This window comes from Oxyura jamaicensis, chromosome 4, assembly GCF_011077185.1.
Source record: "Oxyura jamaicensis isolate SHBP4307 breed ruddy duck chromosome 4, BPBGC_Ojam_1.0, whole genome shotgun sequence".
Taxonomy (NCBI): Eukaryota; Metazoa; Chordata; class Aves; order Anseriformes; family Anatidae; genus Oxyura; species Oxyura jamaicensis.
Window position 1 is genome coordinate 90369579 of NC_048896.1, and position 22094 is coordinate 90391672.

At 48.6% G+C, this 22094-nt stretch overlaps 1 protein-coding gene across 4 annotated transcripts in view; it reads right to left on the reverse strand.

The window, feature by feature from the left end:
- Positions 1-22094, reverse strand: part of REEP1 (receptor accessory protein 1) — a 60930-nt gene that overhangs the window by 29887 nt on the left and 8949 nt on the right. For all 4 annotated transcript variants that reach the window (XM_035326012.1, XM_035326011.1, XM_035326013.1 and 1 more), the window contains exons 2-4: positions 6562-6634; positions 3219-3295; positions 1385-1505 (exon numbers count right to left, since the gene is read on the reverse strand). In XM_035326012.1, coding sequence (XP_035181903.1) covers positions 1385-1505; positions 3219-3295; positions 6562-6634 — 271 coding nt within the window. The remainder of the gene's footprint in view (positions 1-1384; positions 1506-3218; positions 3296-6561; positions 6635-22094) is intronic.

The window sequence follows — 22094 nt, forward strand, 5'->3', positions numbered from 1 at the left end:
AAGCTTCTGTTTCAGCCTTATTCTGTGAATGGAAGATCGGGACCCAAAGCTGGGATACATTTGCACTACGCAACCACCGTGCAGAGGTCCTGGAGGCAGGACAGACACATCCACCTGGGCAGAATGGGCCAGGATATGTCAGGAACCATTGGCAGTCTATAAACTCTGAAGACAAATTGGATTGCCCTATAGTTAAAAAGGAGTCACGGTATGATGCTGGGCAGCTGCAGCTCTACTGCCCTTGGGGCCAGGACTGATGCTCTCAGAAGCATCTGAGATCTCTTTGCACATCACCGCAGTGTCCGGCTCCAACGTGCCCATGGAAATGGTTGCCTAAGAGGTTCTGGATTTTGATGCTGCTCAACATCCAGTGAAAATCCCTGCTCTCCCCAGACATGATGACAGATGACAACGAGTTTCAGTGCTTAGCTATTAGATGTGCTGGGTTAGTAGGAAATGCAGTCTGCGAGAAGCTCTTGGCTTATTAGTGATCCCTTCCCTATTTCTAGTAGACAAGAGGTGGCAACCCAAAATGCACGAGCACTGTTTGTGAGAAGCCTAGGCAGAAGTTCCCAGGAAGAAAAAGGGGGCTGATCCCCACTGTCCTTGGACAGGACTGAGATACAAGTCAGCATGCACTGCCTATGGCTTAAACAGATCTTTCACTGTCGTAGCTGGCAAAGTGGGAAAGGGTTATTCATTTCTTAGTAGTCTGTATGCTGATGTGTGACTGACAGCTACTCTCAGCCCACAGATTCATGTGAGCCAGATGGATCTGCCTGACAATGTCCTGTTCACAGCCACAGGACTCTCCTAGGCAGGCAAATGATTCAAGCTGTAATGTCTCCTCTGAAATTAATATCGTGAATTTCAGCAGGCCATTTCTCAAACCAGGACCTCAACATGCTACATGCTGCATCTCTCCCAGCCAGGCAAGTGCTCGCTAAGCCCCTTTCTGGCAGGCTGGACTATTTGTCTCATTGCTGCACAGGGCTGGGAACAAAATAAAGGAGCCCTGGCTGCCAGACCCTGCTTCTCTAGATCATTATGTCCAGCCACAACACAGCTCTCCAGCTATATTCAGCTAGTACGTGCAAAGCAGCTTAGGAGGCGTTTTCATTCCCCTCCCTCCCAGCTTCTCAAGTGCATGAAGATGAACATGTGAGCGAGCTGAACAGATGCCAGTATTTAAAAAAAACAAAACAAACAAAAAAAAAAAAAAACAACCACCACAAAGGACAAAAACACCAAAAAGAGATGATCAAATGACAGAGGAAGAGAATCAGCAGCTCCCAGTCCTTCCGTGAAAATGAGTGATGTGAAGATGGAGCAAACATGCTGCAGATTGTTTCCACCCAAGCAGGATTTGGGCACACGGGATTACCTTTTCTTTTGAAGACAGTGTTGGGTGAACAAATTTCCTGTACAGGAGGCTGGAGCCTTTTGTGTACGGAGACAGCAGCCAAGCTACAAAAGCTATTTTGAGTTCATAGTAGAATGGAAACCTAGAAGAAAAAAGAGCTGTTAATGTCCTCTGCCGATTCAGCCACTGCCCTTGATTAGAGATGCTCGGCACAGTCTAGTGGGACTGGCCAGTCTAGTTCTGGGCAGCTTCTGCTCACCAACGAATCCAAAGACCAAGAGACATCCTCTCACCTTTGCACACATCTCAGCTAGTCCTAACTTTACTCAGGTCTCAGAGCCATTAGTTAATGGTCTGGAAGAGACTCTGCAGTGAGCACAGATGCTGCCTCCATAGCATTGCCAGAGGAAGCACAGAGCAAACCATCAGATCAGTATTTCATTGATATATTTATGCGCCTTTCATCTCTCTGCCTTTCTGCTTTGCCCTGGTTTTGGCTGGGATGGAGTTATTTTTCTTCCTAGTAGCTGGCATGGCGCTGTGTTTTGTATTGAGGATGAAAATAGCATTGACAACACACAGATGTTTTAGCTGTTGCTGAGCAGTGCTTACACTGGAGCAAGGAATTTTCTGCTTCTCTTTTCTGCTGACCCAAACTGACCAAAGGACTATTCCACACCACACAACGTCACGCCCAACAACAAAGCTGGGGGGAGTTGCCTGGGGACTGGCTGGGCAATTGCACTGTGCATCACTTGTTTTTTTTTTACACTATTCCCCCCTCTTTCCTATTAACTGTCCTTATCTCAACCCACGAGTTCTTGCACTTCTACCTTTTTCGATTCTCTCCCCCTTCCCACTGTGGTGGGGAGCGACCAAACAGCTGGCCGTGTGTTCAACCACGACCGAACCAGCTGGGCCATACAGCATCCAGGCCTGACCCAACGGGCCCCTGAGATGCTCTGCCGTGAGCATGGAGCTGGTAAATCGGCCTCCTACCTCTGTGGGGATCTCTATGGCATACTTGATTTCACAGGTGGACAAGACCCGTCATTCCTCCAGAGAGACCCATATCATACATCCTCCAAAAGCAGCCATGCACCACTGTTAGATCTTCAGCCTCAAGTCTGCTGAGCTCGCTGGTTTCCCCTAGCTTAGAAGAGGCTTTACTAAAAAGGGCAATGAAGCAAACATTTCCAGACTCGAGCATCCAAATTTAAGGAACTGAATCTGGTAATTGGGCATTCACGTGCTCTCACCCTGACGGAGGTCGCCAGCATCCCTCCACTGGCACTGGCGAGCCCTCAGCAGTAAAGACTGTCACTGTTCTCCATCAAACTGTAACCCCAGTCCGCTCAGGAAAGCTCAGTCCGCCTGGCAAGACATCTGAAGAGGAACAACCCGTGCAGAAACCTAGAAGCAAAGTCCTGTGCTGCAGGGCTGTTTCTGCCTGATCCCAGAGTTGGTGTAGTTACGTTAGGACCCAGCTGCCTAAGTTCAGAACTGTGCCTGTAGCTAAAGCTACTGGTTTTTATGTGATGAGCTCTGCAAGCATCCAATTCAGCCATCAGATGTGCATCTGGCAGACCTATTTCCTAAAGCCAGGGGACAGAGACTCCTGAAATGATTTCTTACTAAGGAGATACTACTGAGTGGTTCTACCCTTTTTCTTCCATGTCATGACAGCGCTGAGATAGCAAACATGGCTTTTCTAGACAAAACACCTCTGTGCACCTGAAGGTGCTAATCACATGTTCAGGACACAGCGAGCTCTTGGGCTCCATTTCTTCCCCTGACAAACATTTCCATTTTCTTTCCATCTCATTTCAAAGACTCCTTCCCATATGGTACTCACCAGCAAAGAAAGATATCCGTGAACGTCTCTGCTGTTGTGAAGAGCGCAAATATGATCCAGTACATCATCCATTTGACCTGGCAAAAGAAAGAGGCAGCTTTCAGAAAGAGATGTTTTGCCCCATGACCCTCTAAGCACCTTGTACAGGCACAAGTGCAGAGACCAACCTGCACAGAAAAAAAAGCTTTATATTTAACAATCCCTAAAGATCTGGAAGATGCCAGGGCTACCCCCACCTCATAACACACATCAGATTTCCACGCAAGTCCTTGGGAAGGAAGAATCTGGCCTTGAGGACTGGTCTCATGACAAGGAGGACAGCGTGACACACAGAAGAGTCCCTACAGAGGAAGCTCCTCTGGCCAGGAAAGGACCACAGCCCTGTCACGGGTATTAAAAACCTCACTTGGCTCACCTTAACAACAAACGTTAATACTAGGGTGTGGACTAAATTGCAATTAAGACAAAATGTACTTACATAATATCTACAGGCAGGGGAAAGTATCCAGGAGGAGGCAGAGAGGTGACTGCCCAGCCCACGATCCAGGGCTCAGGAGCACAGTCAAGGAGCACAGCTCACTGAATTAGCATACAGCAGCTGAGCAGTGGTGCCTGCCCACGTACATACCCTTAGCAGGGACATTGCAGGGACACGAGCAAGTGCTTCAGCTTCAATCCCCTGCTCAGGGCTTAAGTGAGGGCATTTTGCCTCACACTGGTGGCAAAAGCACACGGTGTGCTGTCTGTGTTCAGAATGACTGCTCTTGACTCCCTTGATAGTGAGAGACGTGGAAAGAGTCTTTGGAGACTTGGTCAGGGAAGCTGTAATGTCTTGAGATATTTAAGAAGCTGGGGGTTGTGGTCACTGATCAGTAAATGCAATTTAAAGGCACATCTAAGCCATCCTGATGCCTGTGGTACTGGTTCTTCTAGGGCTGGAAAGAAACATTGCCTGCCTCATGCCATCGGCACTTCCACTAGTTCTTATCGAGCAATGTGGTGCTCCTCTCCTGCAGCACTGTCAGCACAAAAACACCACCACTACCACCACCAAACCATTCTTGTTTGGAAAAAAAATAACTGTTTAATGAGGGAAATGTAGTCCTAAACGTATTCCTCAATGAGAGAAATGTATTCCTAAGTGGCTTTGCAGGAATATCAGGAAGCTTAAGAAAGCAAAATCCAGGACATCCATGAATTAGGGAATTGCAATCTGCTACCTAAGGCTGGGATAACTGCAACAGAATGAGAGGAGGCTGGAAAGAAGGCAGTGCAAGAGGGACACCTAAACCAGGCGCTGCTCTGGGGAAGGACACTGGAGATGGCAACAAATCTGAAATGGCTTGCTCCATCCCCTCCCTGATAGCGGGGACAGTGCCTGTATCACAGAATCACAGAATCGTGTAGGTTGGAAGAGACCTCAAGATCATCAAGTCCAACCTCTGACCTAACACTAACAGTCCCCACTAAACCATATCCCTAAGCTCTACATCTAAACGTCTTTTAAAGACCTCCAGGGATGGTGACTCCACCACTTCCCTGGGCAGCCCGTTCCAGTGTCTAACAACCCTTTTGGTAAAGAAGTTCTTCCTAACATCCAACCTAAAACTCCCCTGGCGCAACTTAAGCCCATTCCCCCTCGTCCTGTCACCAGGCACGTGGGAGAACAGACCAACCCCCACCTCGCTACAGCCTCCCTTCAGGTACCTGTAGAGAGCGATAAGGTCACCCCTGAGCCTCCTTTTCTCCAGGAAAAAAGACTCTGTAGTGTCTCTCCATCTGGCTACAAGTACTGAGATTGTTCCCTGAGCACGGTTCACCCAGCTGTATGCCTGCTCCCCCTGCATTTATGTTTATATTTATATTTAGTGTTACAGCAGTAGAGTGGCAGTGCCAAACGCAGGGAGAGTTGTCTTCCCAGGGCAGCTTCTGCCAGACGTTTTACATAACTGTGACTCCCTCGAAGCCTCGCGGCCAGCACAGCTCTGTCAGTTCCACATGAACGCCAGCAAAGCTTTTAAACACTAACCGAGATCTGGTGCGGATGGGCCTACATCGGCCTAAAACAACATCTATCAAAACGACTGTTACTAAGCAGAATACAAATAAACCACGGTGATGTAAGTTTAGACTGGTACACGGAGGTTTGTACTGTGTCAGTGTAAATAGCTTCTTTTCTTTTTAAGCAGACCGCTAACTAACCTACCTCCACGACTGGTGTGCCAGCTGGAAAACAACTTCAAGTGTGGACCAGGTCTTAGACCGGTTGCTCCCACATTTGGGTCACGACTTCATATCTGATGGGAGTTCCTTGTCTTTTGCAATTGAATTTCTAACAGGAATTGGACCCTAAATTAAAAAATTTCCAGGAAGGACTTAAGGAGGTGTTGTGTATCAGTGGCAGGCAGTGGGGATCTCAGCACTTCCACGCCACGGGTGCACAAACCTTGAGAGGCACGGCTGCACAAGGGCTGCGGGGGCATTTTGCCTTAAGTGATGTGTTCTGTAACGCTTCTGATCCTCAAAATACCCAAACCTGTTATCTGATGGATAGGAACAATAAAAAGGAAAAATCTAAGCAGCCAGTGTGAGCCCCAGTTTGAGCTCGCGCTAAGGACTTAATGGGATGGCCATCTCGGCTGTTTCCCAGAGGATAAAATGGCCCTGTTATCCCTGGGATGCTGAGAGGATTGAAAAGTCAGGATCAAGAAGCTGAGCTGGGTTCAGCGAACTTAACGGAGCTAGGTTGTGCAAATCCTACAGGACTCCAACAGCGCCCGAGTGGTTTTGATTCTCCCCAGTTTCACTTTCCCTAATGGGCCCATCTGCTTTTAAAAACTGGGAGCCCAGGAAGATTTTTTAGTAAAAGGACAAGACAGCACAGCCAGCTGCCAGACGTGTCTGTAAATAGGTCACTCCACAAGGAAGGATGCTTCTGTCTGCAGATTGAGTCGTAGGCACTTCAAGCTGCCTCTTCTGATCCTTGTTTTGAATGAGCAGCTAAAGCTTCAAGGCTTTTTGAAAAGGCTTTGATTTATAGTGCTCCTCAGAAACAAAGGAAAACACGCAAAGCTCTGGGTGCCAAACACCTTTTATGCCTGCTGCATAGAGCTCGCACCGCCAGAGAAATGGCATGCGTTTGTCAAAGAGTGCACCAGTCCTGCAGAGCAGCCAGAAGCAGGAACCCAAGTCATTTTATTTGAGACTTCGCGTAGCAATTGGGCTGTCCACCTACAGGACACCTTGCGAGCTTTCCCAGGATACAGCTGACACCTTTACGACATGGTCAGGAGCAGTCTTAGAAAACAAACCCTGCAGCACAGCCACAGATCTCATTACTCACATATTCTTTGATGTCCTTCGATTTCACGGCTTTGTAAGAATAATACGCTGGGTAAAGAGTGCCAAATATAAGCCTGGAAAAAAAGAGAAGGAAAAAAATAATGAAATTGACTTCCTCTCAGATAAATATTTTTTTTTGATTTGTTAAATGTATTTCTTGCATTAGTAAAAAATGTTAGGATCCACTTTAAGCTTGAGTGCCCTAAGTACAGGATGGGACTCATTTTGCATCGTTGCATTCAGAGAACATGTTGCCATTGACATGAACTGAGGAATTCAAGTTGTCTTTCCTTTTGGAATGGCTTCTAGAGCTGTACTTTATGAGTTACACACAAAAGAAGACCACCACCACAGTTGAGAAAGGAAATGAAAAATCTGGTTTTGAAATAATCCAGTGTGACACCAGGAATGCAGGAATACTGCTTTCAGAGGCAGGACAAAACGAGATTTCTTTATCTAAAACCCCTTCAAAACCTCTATTCAGAGCCCTGAAAAGCTGGTGGAGAATAAAGTAGCATCCAAGTGGCACTGGCCAGAGGGTCTGAATGCTGGGGCCTTATCTTACATTTAACCTGCTGAAGAGAATAACCCTGCACTGTTGTGTAAAGTCCATTTTGCCTCCTCACAGAAGGAGGAATTTGCCCAAGATACGCCAACAGGATCGTCCCTAAAAACCCCAGATCCCCTCTCCTTTCAGACGGTTTCCTTCCAGTTCCAAGTCTGAAAGGGAGGCTGTCAGCTTCCAGATTTCATGTAAGAAAGAAATAAGGATCCTTAAGCTAAAAATAGCGCCGCAGAGAAAAAAAAAACATTGAGAAATTTCTATCCTAACTCCTCTCTGCATCACCGCCTGGTGCGTATTCACTTCGATTATTCTCGACGTAGGCTTGTCAGAACCACTTTGCCCTGCCCAGGTTTTATTCATTGCAGCAGGATGATGCTGCAAAGTCTGAATTTAACAGACTGCAGGGGAACGTTTACTGGCTTGCGAATCCCCCCCTTTCCACCGGAGCTCGTGCTTTACATCCATAGGGCTGGTTCTGGAGCTCTCAGGAATGGAAACGATCAATGCTTCGGCCCCTAATTGTGGAGCCGCGCGGAGCCGCAGTTGTCTTTTCCATTCTGCCAGGAGTGTTTGGGTGCCGTGGGACCCGTAATTACAGCCGAGTCCATTATTGTGCATAAGACGTTAAAAATTAATACTCTGGGATATGGCGTGCCGTTGTGCTTCCCATAGCTCAAGAAGGTATTTGTGAAAGCCTGGAGCGAGCCAGCACACACCTCCATTTCCAGAGCAGCGACCGAGGACAATTTGCCTGCTATTCATCATGTAGCAAAACCTGAAGCACAAAGCAGCCTTCAGAAAAGCAGCTACTGAGTGAGGGGATTCAGCGTTTCACAAGGGCTTCGCACTGGTTTGGGAAAGCTTTGCTGGGAACAGGCAGCTCCGAACCTACTTCACGCCCCCAGGGGCTGCGCTACATGGAAGGATTAGTAGGAATGCTCAGAAAGATTTTGGGAAAGCAACTGCATTGTTCACCCTGGAAATACCGTAACAAACACCGGTTAAAGGAAGGAGGAACACACACACAATGGCTTGATGCTGTTCTCACTGAAGCGAATAACAAATATTCCCTCCGAGTTCAATGGCAGCAGGAGCTAACCCGAGGAATTAGTGCTCCGAAAGAAAAACACTCCCCATTATCCCCCAAAAACGGCCAAACAAATAATATTTTTGGCTCTGCTTAGAAAAAAAACACCACATTTCTGCCCTTCCTTCTTGGCTTGGCCAGGCTGCTGGATCACGCTTTTCTTTCCTGCAAATGATCACCGAGTGATTGATGTTCATTTCCTCGGTTTATGCTGGAAACAGAAAGTAACTGGATCCTGAAGAAGCAAAGTTTATGGGATCGCTAGACCCGAATTAGCTGCAGACAATAAACACTTCAGAAAATTCCTGCAAGGGAAGGAAACTCTGCCGTACTTTTGCATATGCAAAGCACAGGAGCGGTAATAAGACGATGTGCCCTGCCTAAATTGGAGATTGCGAGTTTGACTGATGTGCTTCGCAGCGTGCTGTGTGCATATAAGGACATTCACAACCGCTGCGGCTTCCCAGACTGAAGGCTGGTTTAGGGAATGTTGGATCCCAGCCTGTCGCTGCTGCAGCTTACTACGTGGCCCCGAGTCACTTCACCCCTGTGTACGCCACGCAAACTGAAAACAAAAGATGGTCGGGCGTTTCTGGAAGGCACGCTCAGGGTCAGGGAGACAAACACCTGCACATGGACACGTTCCAACATTTCGAGGTTATCGTCTTCACCAGGCTTTGGATCAGGCTCGAGTACAGCAGATTTAACTCATACACGCACACCAGTCCTTTATCTCCTCCCCCAGTTCCTCTCCCCGCTGAAGACAATGCTTGTCTCTTCCCCCTCATCCAAGTTTCCTGTGCAATTAGTTATCTTTGATTCCTGCCTTCCTCCATCCCCACGCTCGAACCGCTGCCAAATTGCTCCTTCTGTACAGCACAAACAAGCCTGACTCTTCGTCCCTCCACCCGAGCCACTAAGCCGTTCCCTGTCTAAGTCTCCTTCCAGCCTCCCTTCGTGCTTTGCTGATCAATATTCTCAACTTCCCCTTCCAGTGCCTGAAAAACATTGCTCCTACCAACCCTTGGTTTGGTCTTTTAGCAGGTACTGCTCTGTCCCTCCTCTCCTTTAGTGGCTGTAGTGCCACCAGCTTCTTACTCTGCTCTTCCTTGGGTCTTCTCCCACGTGCTGGGCCTCCCGTGCTCCTTATTTCTCCGTTGTGTGCCAACCTATTACCTCTAAATCAAGCTGTTGCCTGACAAAGTTACTGTGACAGCCCAAATCTGAGGGGCAACAACCCAAATCTGAGGGGCAGCAACCCAAACCGTGCAAATTCCAACCCAAACCGTGCAAATTCCAACCCTGCTGCTCCCCAGGTCCTCCTCATGCCTCCAATCTCCTCCTGCAACGCTCCAGTTCTGACGTTCCCTGAACTGCTGCGGAGTCGGCACGGCAGTCCTTACCTCCTGGCGGACACTGCTATGAGCAGCTGATTTTTGGAATAGCGCAGAAACTTAATATTTGAGACTTCTCTGACCCACCTGGTTTGGCTGAAATTGCTTTGATCCACGTTGGAAGCAGTGGAAAAACCAGCCTGCTTAAGCCTCGTTTTCCTTAGGAAGCCAGGCTACGAAGACAGCCAGCCCCTCCTCCCCACCCGTTTCCATCCTTCAGATCCCTTCTGACTGAGCCGTGTGCCTGGGAGGCCCTGGCTCTTTCTCCCTCTGAGCAAAAGCAGCAGCAGGCGTCCTGACCTGCCACCCTGGGGCTCCCAGAGCTTCGCACAGCAGCGGCTGTATCTTCGCACAGCAGCTGCAGAGATGAATCCCTGCAGGCTGGGGACAGCAGACACGCTCAGGGTGTAGGAAAAGGCAAGATGTTGTGGCATTCGTCAGTGAGGTAGGGAGAGCTCTTGCCACACTGAACAACCAACCACAGCAGCCCAGTGATTCTCACACCGCTCCACGCCGGAGGCCTCCATCCATTGCGATTGCCTTGCAAAAGGCCAGAGGAGCAGCTGGAAAGAAATCTCCGAAGAGTCAGCTAATTGTGCAACACGAGGCAAAAATCTAAGGAAAAGGTTAGCCTGCCTGAAGAGCAGGATAAGGATTAATGCCAAAAAGCTTGTAATCCTATTAGGCCCAGCAGCAGCAGCCCCCGGTCTGGACTGCTACACACGCTGCTGGTCGGTGTTTGTCCAAAGGGACACAACAGAAGAGGAAGGGGAAAGGAGAAGGGCAATGAAAGCACGTGGAAGTGCACTGGGGAAGATCCATAAAAGCAACTAAACGCTCTGTAAATTGTTTCTCCTACAGCAAAGACAATAGAGGTCAGAAGAGGGAAGCACCAAAATTCCCAAAGAGCGTGGAAAAGGAGCTGCAGGTGCCCCTGCTGCTCCTGCTTTTGATGCTGCTTGAGGGATGTTCAATTAAATCAGGAGAACTGAGTCAAAAAGGAGGGAGGAACTCCCTTTATCACACCGAGCTAATCTGTGGAGCCAACTGTATTTGTTTATGCAGTTACACGACATAGGATTGGGATTGCTTTTTGTTTTCATTACTCAAGTTCATCACTAAATGACACAGGAAAGGACAAAGCTTCCTGTATCACGGGGTTTCCTGATTACCAGGGGAATACTGAAGCAACTGGACTGTTGGCTTCCCTTTAGCAGCCTCTGGCACGTTACAGGGGAGCAGCTGCACCACCACCAAACCTCCTCCTGTCCCCATTTACCAGCACAGCCACACTCCACCCTGGCTATTACGTCCTTCCTCTTCCTTGTGTGGCTCTCCCAGCGCGGCGATGTGACCTTCGCAGGCTAACCAGGGTGTGACAGTGCTCCTAACAGCGCGTACCTTACAGCCTGGGGATCGGCACCGCAGCTGGCACGAGGGGCTGGCAGGGCTTCACGCGACATCTCGAGTGCTGATGCCTTGGCGGTGCTACTTTCCTCGTCAGGGGCCTGGTCCTACAGCCACGTACGTGTAACGCTAACTCAGTACAGCAGCCACTGAAATACACGGAAAAACTCAGCAATTCCCACGGGCACTGACCAGGACTGAGAAAACCTCCAGGAACGCCTGCATACCCGTATGTTCTGAACGGCAACCTGCTCCTACAAACACACCCGCACAGCTCCAGCCACATCCCGAGCCAGCCAAGCTGTGTTCATCCAGTCACCGTGCCCCCCGTGCTGGTCGGGCTGCCCAAACATTTGGTACGTTGCAGTGTTAAACGGAACAGCCCTTATTTTCCCCCAAATAACTCATGTCTCCATATCATCTGCTCAAACCCGGGGATGGACACGTGCAGGGACTGCTGAAATATTTCCTATTTCCTCAGCATGTTTGGTGGCTGGTGCATGCTTCTCGCACACGGAGCAGCAGCTGAGCTGTCACCACGCCAGCACTCCTAGCTGAGACTGCCCAGAAGGGTGCCAGTAGGTTCGGGTCCCTTATTATCAGCCCCAATTAACGCTCGCGCAGTGCCACGGATTAAAAATAAACGGCACCATCTTTGCGGCCAGGGTTCCCGGTTTGAATCCAACAGCTGCAGATGCGAAAATAAGCAGGGCACGAGGTCAGAGAAGGGGCTGACACGGTCACTTGACAGGCCAAACCCTGAGAGCCCCGAAGGGACTGGGGCTCAGGAAGCACCAGCTGCAGAGGAGGAGGCTGCAGGCTGGTATTCCCCGGGAGATGGCTCCTGCAGGTCCCTCGTGGTCACTTTGCAGCAGAACGTGTCCTGCACGGTGCCTCCAGGAACAGTCCCGTTCACCCAGGGGGTGACAGCTGGCACTGTCCCCACTCGGGTCCCCAGGCAGGAGATTTTAGCATCTGCAGATGCAAACTGCACGTTTCAACCTGGCCGAGGGAACCAAAGGGCTGCTGAAACCTACCCGCTCCTTCTGGGGAAGCTGCGGGGCAAAGGGCCGCCCGCCCGTCCTTACAGCTGAAATAGCAGGAGCGAGGGCTGTCCTTGGTGCTTCTAATTTAAGCTCTCTTGATCCTCCCAAAGCAGAGCACGCTCCTCTCCAGTTGACGCCACCTTTTTCCCCGCTCAGCCAGGGCACTCCTCACACGGGAGGCACAAAGAGGTGAAGAGCCGTGAGCGAGGGGTCCGGGCAGAGAGGGAGGCCTTGGCCAGCCCAGGGCTTTCACACAGCTCTTACATTTACTGGCTTCGACATCCCACACTGGGACGTGGCTGAGGATGGCAAACGTGGTTTCCTTTTCCCCACTCGACTCGCAGAAGATAGAAATGCTAAAATGCAATATGGATGGAGAGACCTTATAAGATATTGGGGCGTTACGATAATGCACCTGAGGAGTGCTGCTACCAGAACTATCAGCAGTGAAGCATCTCACAGTGCTGACATTTACGCTGACACCCTTCGGTGTCGTACCTTAAACCCAACCAAGATCAAGCAGTCACTTCCCTCCTCCCAGCTATTGTTCTGGGCTGCCTTCAGAGCCGGGCAGAACTGCACCAGGTTACACACAAGCTAACAACTCCAGGCTCTCTTTACAGCCCTTCAGGACAGAAAAAGGCTGCGTGACTGCCATAAAAATACCTCCCGGCTCTGCAGCTATTTTAGGAAGCAAGTTTATTGCAGGTAGATGGCTCGCGAGGCCGCTCTGTTCCACTCTGCGCTGCCCGGCGTGGTGGAGAAGGGCTGCTGGGGAGCCAGGGGGATTTGTTTGCCACCGAGACAAAACTTGAAAGGATCTGTGTGCGGGGCTGGTGTGGGGCCCCCGAGCCGTCGGTGCGAAGCTGCGGGCCGATAGGAACGCTGTGTTGGCACATGCCACGAGGCCCTGAGCAGCTGCCTGCGAGAGATAGTGTTTCGTGGGCCTCAGCGGAGGCATTCGCCCTCCTCCCCTGTCAGTCCTTCAGCTCAGCGGGAGCAGAGGAGAAAGCGCTGAGCTTTGTCCCAGCCCTTCGCAGCCCTCTGCTCCGTTCAGACCTTTATGGAGGAGAAGAAAAAATTCATTAGGATGGGATACTGGGAATAAAATCTGTGCCTTTTGGAAGAGAAACGTTCTCTGCTACGGGAGGGTCGGGATCTTCGCAGCTCCCCAGAGGCAGGGCTCAGCACCCACGTGCTGTGATGTTTTCCCTGCTCAGCACTGTCCCGGAATTTCCTGCTCTGAGACCCCTGCCTCTTTTCCAAGCCAAATAAACGGCAATTGGAAAACCAACCAGTATGTTTGACATGGGAAGGGCTGTTTTTTTTTCTGACTCTGGAGAGGGGGATGTTTATGTGGAAAAAGGCTTTTTTAGAAGCACTGACATTAAATTCCAGAGATGACAGATGGTTTAAAATCTGTTTTGTGAGTTAGCCTACAGATTTATGGTAGGCTCATGGTACAAAAGGAAAGGAAAGAGATATATAACCTAACCAAACTTATTTTAAAGCTAAAAGGGTTATAAAACACGGAATGCACAGCAACAAAGAAGCTCTTCATTATTTTCACATAAAACCACAAGGATCGTGCTGCAAGTATTATTCTGCAGTTATTTGAACTGATGCTACATGAACCAACTGCTAGCACACTTAATCACATACAGGAATCCCAATTTAGAGCATAATTGTACGCTCTGTGTATCCTTAAACTCAGGGCATGGAAGACTTTTCCATCAAACCTTACGTGCTGCCGCTGGCTGAGGAGATGGTGAGACAAAGAAGCTCCGTTTGTCTGTTCCTCGCTGAAAGACAGCTTTAGACTTCCAGTGTTGCACTCGTGGGACGGAAAAGAGGAACAGAACATCACATCAAACTATAACTCATCCAAATTAGTTGCAACGTGGTCTCCTCAGAGTCACATTGCTCTGGCTTCCCAGGGGCTGAATAGAGAAGTTCTTAACTAAGTGCAAGGAATATTTTAGCTGACCGATCCGGTTTAAAAATGAGACTGAAAGACCCCAAATATTCAGCTAAAGCCATGAAAAATGTTGAGTTCCCATGGAACCACAATCAGTCCTGGGCCACCAGTGGTTCGATCCACTGACACAAAACAAGCAGGCTGCTTTGAGTGGCACGAGGTCCCACAGACCTCCACAAGTTCTGGATCAAACATTTGGAGAGACCAGCCACACAGAAAACCCTCGGGACCCACCTTGCTCCTAAGCACTTTGTTCTTCCAGACCCGGGCATCTAACTCCTAGTTAAGTTTAAAAAGTGAAAACAAAGCAAGAAACCCCTTTAAAGCACCTCTTCTCACTTTGACAACACATTTCAAACAAGGATTTCAAAGTAGTTCATAAATATCAGTGACCTGAGAAGCGAAGCACTTTCATTGGATTCTGATTATTTCTATTTCATCGGGGTTTTATCTTGATTTAAATGAGAGGGGCAGTGAGACCCACTTGAAAATATACAGGACATGCATAATACCCAATTCCAAACTCCAGTTTTAAAGCAAGACTGTAGGAAAACTAAGGCAAGATGGCTGTACAGGTAATTTCACAATATTCAGACCACCCCAACCCTGCCAGTAGTAGTGGCATCAGAATGCCACGTGCTATATTTAACAGCTGTGACATTGCAGGGAGTTCACAGGCTATGCAAAACACATTTCTTTACGGCCCAAAGACACAGCTTGGTATTTCTTCTGGCTACTGTAGCAGCATTTTAGGGAGAGGCTGGGCACCTACCTTTTTTACTAGGACCTGCAAAATTTATAAAAAATAAAAGAAAAGAAAGAAAGGAAAATGAAATACTGTCATACAGCTTGAAAAAGACAGACTCCCAGTCTTTTCTCATAAGCATTTAACAAGAATTTCTAGAGTGGATTTAATAGAGTTCCTTCCTCTAGGGTCATTTCTCATTTCATTCATCCTTTTTAATCCTTCCATTTCATATGGATAATAACAGTGTCTTAATGAAACGCATGGTACAGCTGAGATAAACAAGGAGGGAGAGATCCCCAGCTGGAGCTAAGCTGATACAGAGCAGCTTCCAGGCAAACCCAAACATAAAGGAGAGGAAATCAGGAGACAAGGCTCTGTACCGAAGCCACGGATCGCTAATGAATAATCAATCAGAGCTCCTGGAGACACCTCCAAATTCAGCTTCAACTACCAGCAAAATTATTTGTCTCTAATTAAAATAAATTAGAAGGAAAATGACCATTTAGTGGATGACCCGAAATCGCAGTGTTAGGGTTCAGGGTAACAAAATGGGCTCCGCACACACAAAGGAGCACAGAGGCACGAGGGTGGGTAGGGGAGCCCAGCTAACACCCAGCATCCCTGGGGCTGTCCCAGGGCAGCATCAGCCCCAGTCCCACGGTGTCGATGGGACAGGCTCTCCAGAGCACCTTGGAGCAGGGCAGTTTCTGCCTGTGGGGTATGAGACTCATTATGGGATGCATGGGCAGACAATGGACTAAAGCTCACGTGGGAAATGAAGAGCATGCCAACATGAGGGTGCAGTGGCACCCTGTTTAGCCTTGTTCCACATCTTACTCCTACACTTGCCAGCCCACAGCAGTCAGGAGGTAAAATACCTACTGGATCTCCTCATTTTCTCCTGAAGAATATAAGGGATGGCTTCCGAGCTACCAAGGAGCATCACCACTAGGGCTCAGCCAAGTGCAGAACTTCCTCCAGGGTGGACACCAGAGGAAGCAGGCTCACCCCAGCACCCAAGGAGCAGCACAGATCCCCTGCCAGATCCCTGGCAGATATCCACAGATCCCCTGCCAGCTGTACATCTTTAGTGCATTCTCTCTAGTAACAACAAACAGCAGATGAGATATTTAGAAAGGCCATCCACCAAACCGAACCAGTGTAAACACCCCTCCTCCCCACAGTCTCCTGTCTGAGAAGAGCAAAACCTATGTCACAGATATGATTTAGTGAGCTCCTGGAAATTGTTCAAGTGAAAGAGTGGTGGGTGTGATCCAAGAAATAGAAATATGATGTTTATAATAGAATCACGGAGAAATTTAGGTAGGAAGGGACCTCTACAAGCCCTTAATACAAAACAGGGCCAACTTTGAGGTTGTATCAGGTTGCTCAGGATGTTGTCCAGTCACATTTTCAGTATATTCAAGATTTCATCATTTCTGGACACCTGTTCTAGTGTTTGATTAGCCTCACCTTGAATAATGTTTTTCCTTTACATCTAAATTGAATTTCATTTGCTGCAACTTGTGCCCGTTGTTCCCACTAGGTAGGAAGGGACCTCTGGGGCCTTCTGCTCCATGCCCTGGCCCAGCAGGGTCAGCCCGAGCTGGGGGCCCAGCCCCACGTCCAGGCGGCTCCTGGAGCCCCCCAGGAGGAGCCCCCCAGGCTCTGGGCAGCCTGTGCCAGGCTCCATCCCCGCCTGGCCCAGCAGGGCTGCCTGGTGCTCAGAGGGAGCTCCTGGGCTCCAGGCTGTGCCCAGCACCTCTCGGCCTGGCCCTGGGCACTGTGACGAGGGCCTGGCCCCGTGCTCCCTGCAGCCTCCCCTCGGGTGGTTATGGACACGGACGGGCCCCTTGGAGCCTCCCTTCTCCAACCTTTCCCAGCCTCTCCTCACAGCAGAGGTGCTCCAGGCCCTTCATCATCTCTGTGGCCCTCCACTGAGCTCTCCCCAGTATGCCCGTGGCTCTCATACTGGGAGGCCCAGCACTGGGCCCAACTTTCCATATACAACCTCACCAGAGCTGAGTAGAGGGCAAGGATCGCCCCTCTAGACCTGCCGGCAATACTCTGCTAAGGCAGCCAGGAATACCATTGACCTCCTTAGCAGGAAGGCCACATTGCTGAGCCATTGATGCTCTTCTTGTACCAGGGAGACACACACCACAGACAGACGCTGCCTCTCCGTTGCCAGACAGAAGGGAAAAAACATCCCTGAATGTGCTGGTTAACCCCGTCACTAAACCAACCCCTGCATCCGCATCTGGAGAACCTCACCGCACCCCTCCCTTCTCCAGAGGAGCAGGAGATTCTCTGGAGAGACTCTTCTTGGTGCTAGGAGGGCTGCTCAGGCACACCACACCCTTTCCTCTGCAGGAGCCAGGCAGGAGTCCAGCTGGGGCGATACCGTGAGGACTCCGAAACCGCTCCTTTCACCTGCTCCAAACGAGCCGCGCACAATCCTCCCTCAGCCACCTGTACAACAAAACCTGACAGCCCAGGGAAATGCGCCAAGAACAGTCCCACACCGCCGTAATTCTGGGGCTTAGCGCGGACTTGTTTGCCATTAGCAAGAGCATTAAAAAAGGGAGCGAGGGAGATAAAATGAATATTTATGAGCGCTTCTTGCTTTCTCTTGTGAGCTCGAAGAACAGCGAGATTTCCCCTTATCTCGACCCGACATATTTACAGTGTAAGCTCTCGTGTCATTTGCTGGGCAGTGTCACCGCAAAATGTAATGGCTTTATGGTAACGCAGGGCCTACTCTCACATAAAGCCACCAGTCGGGAGGTCATTATCAGTTTATTCACTTGTGTGCCAAACTCCATAGCCCGTGGCATGTATTTGGGGATAAAACCACACATCCTTTCTTTTGCTGGAGCTGGGAACCTCACAGCAGAAGTTAATTATCCATGCACGTGCCTAATAGCCATGCTGTGATCATTTTTTAAAGGATCGGGGCTGTGATGTCCAGAAAAGCTTCACTTGAGCAGAAATAGGATTTCAAGGACTTCCTTAAATAACCATCTCCTAAACAGTGTCTACATTTGACCTCTAGAAGCTGGAGAATTGTGTTTTCCAGGTTATATGCTGAGAGGTGAAATGAAACTGAGCCTGAGAAGCCCACACAGCATTTTGAAAGGGTTCACCTATGTTAGTAAGAGGACAACTCCACACCCCAGGATTTAGGAAGCTTTAATTCCTCTCACCTACTATTTCTAAGAGGATTTTCAGGGCTGTAGCTGGGTGCACAGCAAGACCCCAGGCACAGGAATATCAACGTCTTTAAAAGTCTCACCATCCTCAATTATTTCTCTCCAAGCCTTTGGGAAATTGGTAAGTTCAGCTGAGTACTCCCCAGGCGGGACATTCATCGTGCAGTAATTCATCACGTGGTACCGACAGGCAAAAGGTGCATCTGTTGTGCCTTTAACTTGTTCGTTTGAGCAGGATATCATCACTTGTTCTGGCTTGGAGCACACCGGCATACTGTGTGGGCGAACACCTCGTGCCTAATACACCTCTGAGGAGGAGATGCAGCTGCACAGCCTCTAAAATTCACGTCTCTTTCTTGGCAACCCTTGCATGTTGCCCAGAACCACAGTAAAAGTTAGAAATTTCTGATTTGCAATTCACTTTCCAGGTACACGTGCCAGATAAAACTCATGCGGTTTGCATAGGATTGTGCAAAACACCTTTGTTCTGTGTTCAACAAGGAGTGTAGATGTACAAATGTATACATGAAGACAGAAATATCAGAATGTAGACACGTTTCCTCAGCACTCTGGGATGTTTCATGAGATACAAAGCTTCTTTTCTGAGCCTTGGCATCTCTGATCTCTTCATTGCTATTTAACTTTCCTACCTCATCCACAGCTGAATATTCTTCAGCTACAAAAAGATGAGACTTCCCCAGCTCCTCCCAAATCTTTTTATCTATCTCTAGGTTTAACTATCTCCAGGTTTTTTACTTCTGGACCAACATCTGATTTCTTTGTTTAATTCCTAGTGCCTTCCTACCTTGTCATGGCCTCTCCCAGTTTAAACACATTCCTGTTACACCAAGGACTGTAGATTTCAGTCCCAGCAGTGTTCAGTAAATGAACATTGGGTCTTTAAAGATAAGACAGAGGAAGGGGTTTCTTTCACCTTCCACTGATTTTTCTAGCACTACTACTATTCATTTGCATTATGGCTTATAAGTTTAACAACCATTTATTACATAAAGTGCAGAAAAAACGTCATGGACCAGCACAAAGCATCTCACGGCCCAGCACTTCATACTGAGACCTTCACCACATCAGCTGGAATTCAGAGACTTTGCTTCCAGAGATTCCCGGGGTAAAAATCTTTAGAGCAGCCCAAGATGCCATGCAGCGTTCAGAGATGATGAATAGCCCCAGGTTCCACTGGTCTTACTGGAAATTAAATGCTTTTTCCCCACTGGAAATCAGCAGCTTGGTCACAGCCCAAGCAGAGTCAACGTGAAACTTGGGAACAAAAGGTGCAGCTTCCAGGCTATTCTTCCGTGCTAGGCTTTACCACCTCCATCGTTGCACTTGGATGAGCTCACTCTGCGAGCCCCGCTTAGTACTTCGGTACTGCCAACACGCACATTTGTTCATTTAATCTCATCAGGTGATTTCTTGGAAGCGCTTATAGGAACATCTCGGTTCAGAATAAATTCTCAGACTTCATGGTTTCCCAGAAAAGAGCATGCAAACGCTCTTGCAGCTCTTGAAGATAAATCAGAGGACCTGGTGCATAATATGTAAGCACGCATTATAAAAGTCAGGATTTTAAATCCAGTCTCGGGATTTGGTGCAGGGTTTTGACTAAGTTTTTTTTTTTTTTTAAATGCTTCAGATAGCAAGATCGCTACCCAGACATTCAATCTTCATCCTGACAGAAGATGTCATGTTCCCAGTTGCATTCAGTTTTGCTCTCTCCCAGACTTCTTGTATCCTCCTGAATTTTAGGCTTTGGCTGAGAGCATGAGGCAGTAGGAGCGGTGAGCCACGGCACCCTGTTCCACGCTGCATTTCCCCAAACACAAATGCATGCAGAGCAAGGCCTGTGACACGGGTATAGCTCTGTTCTTACGCTGCGAGGAATGCCTCTTTGTTTAGAGCTTGAATAAAAAATAAAAAAATAAAAAACCAGTGTATTGTACAATTCAGAACGGTGAAGGTTTTGACATAGTGACTTCACCTTCTTTCCCTTCTCACCTTCTCTTCCACATACATAACCTGCAGCTGGCACCTACTCAGAATATAACATGAAATACAAACTGAGGCTTAGGAGCCAGATGGAGACTTCGCAGAAATAACTTTAGAGGAAAGCAAAGGGAAAGGCAGCCAGTGCTTCCAAGCCCACTAGAGAAATTTCTAAGCAAGCAGCTGCTTGAGAAGGCAGCTTGTACTTTCTGTGGGAACACCCACACTGCTATCTTATCTACGTTTTTCCATCGCTCCTTATCCATTGTAACATGCTGGTTTAAATGCCACAGTCCGGTGCTTGTTCTCCTTCACAGCCAAGAAGATTCACACAGAAGCATGACCACTGCCACTCTCCAGAAACAAAGCCCTGCTGTTTGAGGTGAAATGGTTAATTGTTTCAACTGCAGCACGGAGCTGAAACGTGCCCTGTGAACTGGCTCTTTAGAGACTGCTCCCATTTATGGACTGACAGCCTGGATGGAGGTTTTCTTGGTTTCAAGAATATACCTAAAGCACAATGGTGTTTTGAATGGGGATCCGATTAGTTACAGCCAAGTATCTGCAAACCTCAGCAGAATAATAATTGAAAAAGAAGCCAGAGCTATCCCAGTGGCTGTACAGGACATCTGAGTGCAAAAACCTCAGGGCACACTACAAGCAATAAGAGGAAAACTCGCCAGTCTATATATAAATTCTAGATGAGGGAGAGAGATGTCGTACAGAGCAGATTTACATGGGATTAGCTATGAATCATATACAAACCACAAGGAAAGCCAAGTAGTTCAGATTTCAGTACCATGCAAAATCTGGCATAGTATTTACGCACTTAGAATGCACGTCCTGCCTCGTGGAGAGCAGGAAAGATCTTCGGCTCTGGCTCTGTGTAGTCTCTTAACCAGCTCTGCTCCTTCTGCACTGATCTAGGAATAATCGGTAGAAATATGCATGGGGTTTGTATCGTCAGGGATGCATGTCGCGTCCTCTTGGCCCTTGGAAATGGCTGTCAGCAGGCTCCTGTGATTCCCAGTTCTGCAAAGCAGCACTGAGATGGATTTAAGATACCCAGGATCTTAAATCACCCCAGCTAAGAGTGAACTGCAGCAGGCTGTGGTTAGCCAGCAAGCCACAGTGCACCCTCTGTAACAGGTCTGTGTGTAAAGGTGCAGGGATGAAGTATGAGAGATTAAAGAGTTTCTCTGTCTGACATGAGGCAGTTTTTAAAATACGCATGCTTGGGTGGTCTGCAATAAGTCACCAAGATTCTCTTAACTGATTTAAAAAGAAGGCGGTCACACTCCTCCCCGTCAGCTTTCAGTGGGTACTAATGCTATCAGAAGCTCAGCAGTGAAGCTCCACGGAGAGCTCCAGATCTGAAGCCACACGCGTCTTGATGACAGCCTTTGGGCTGGCACACCTGATGGGCTTTGGTTGCTGAAGAACAAGTGAAGCCACATGACAACCTAGTGATGAAATTGCCAACGCTAAGGGGAAAGGACAGAATAACTGTCCTGACAGAAACGTATTACCCTCTGTCCTGAGCCAGTCACCCCCCAAAGACACAGTTTACTTTGGGGCTCATAAGGAACAAAAGTCTTCTGTTGTCCTGAACTGGCCAATTTCCACCACGTAACCCCCAATCCTCCAGGAGCCGGCCGGCATCCTCCTGTCTAGGCCACAAACAACAGCCCTGGGATTCTCACCTGGGCGGATTCACATCGCTCGCTGCCTTCGGCAGAGCCGCCCCAGCTTACACAAGCTGAAGCCCTCATGTTGCCCTAGGAGTAAGAAAACGATTGAGGTTTGCACTGAATCAGCATTTTCCAGCTATTTATTCCCTCTGTCTGCAAAACATCCACCCTTGATCCTTTCAGGTTTACCACAAGCTAGGCCTGGGAATTTTTGTGGCAGTTCTTGTTAACATTTGGCAGTGAACCGCTTAGTCTAACTCCATTGGCAGAAGAGAGGGCCTGCAATTATCTCAGAGATGAACTGATTTGTTTCCCTCGCCAACTGTTACTTTTTTTTAGCTTACAGTGAGAACTTCTCTGTGAAATTCCACCTTTTCTGAGGTGTTGTTTGGTTGATGTCTTCGT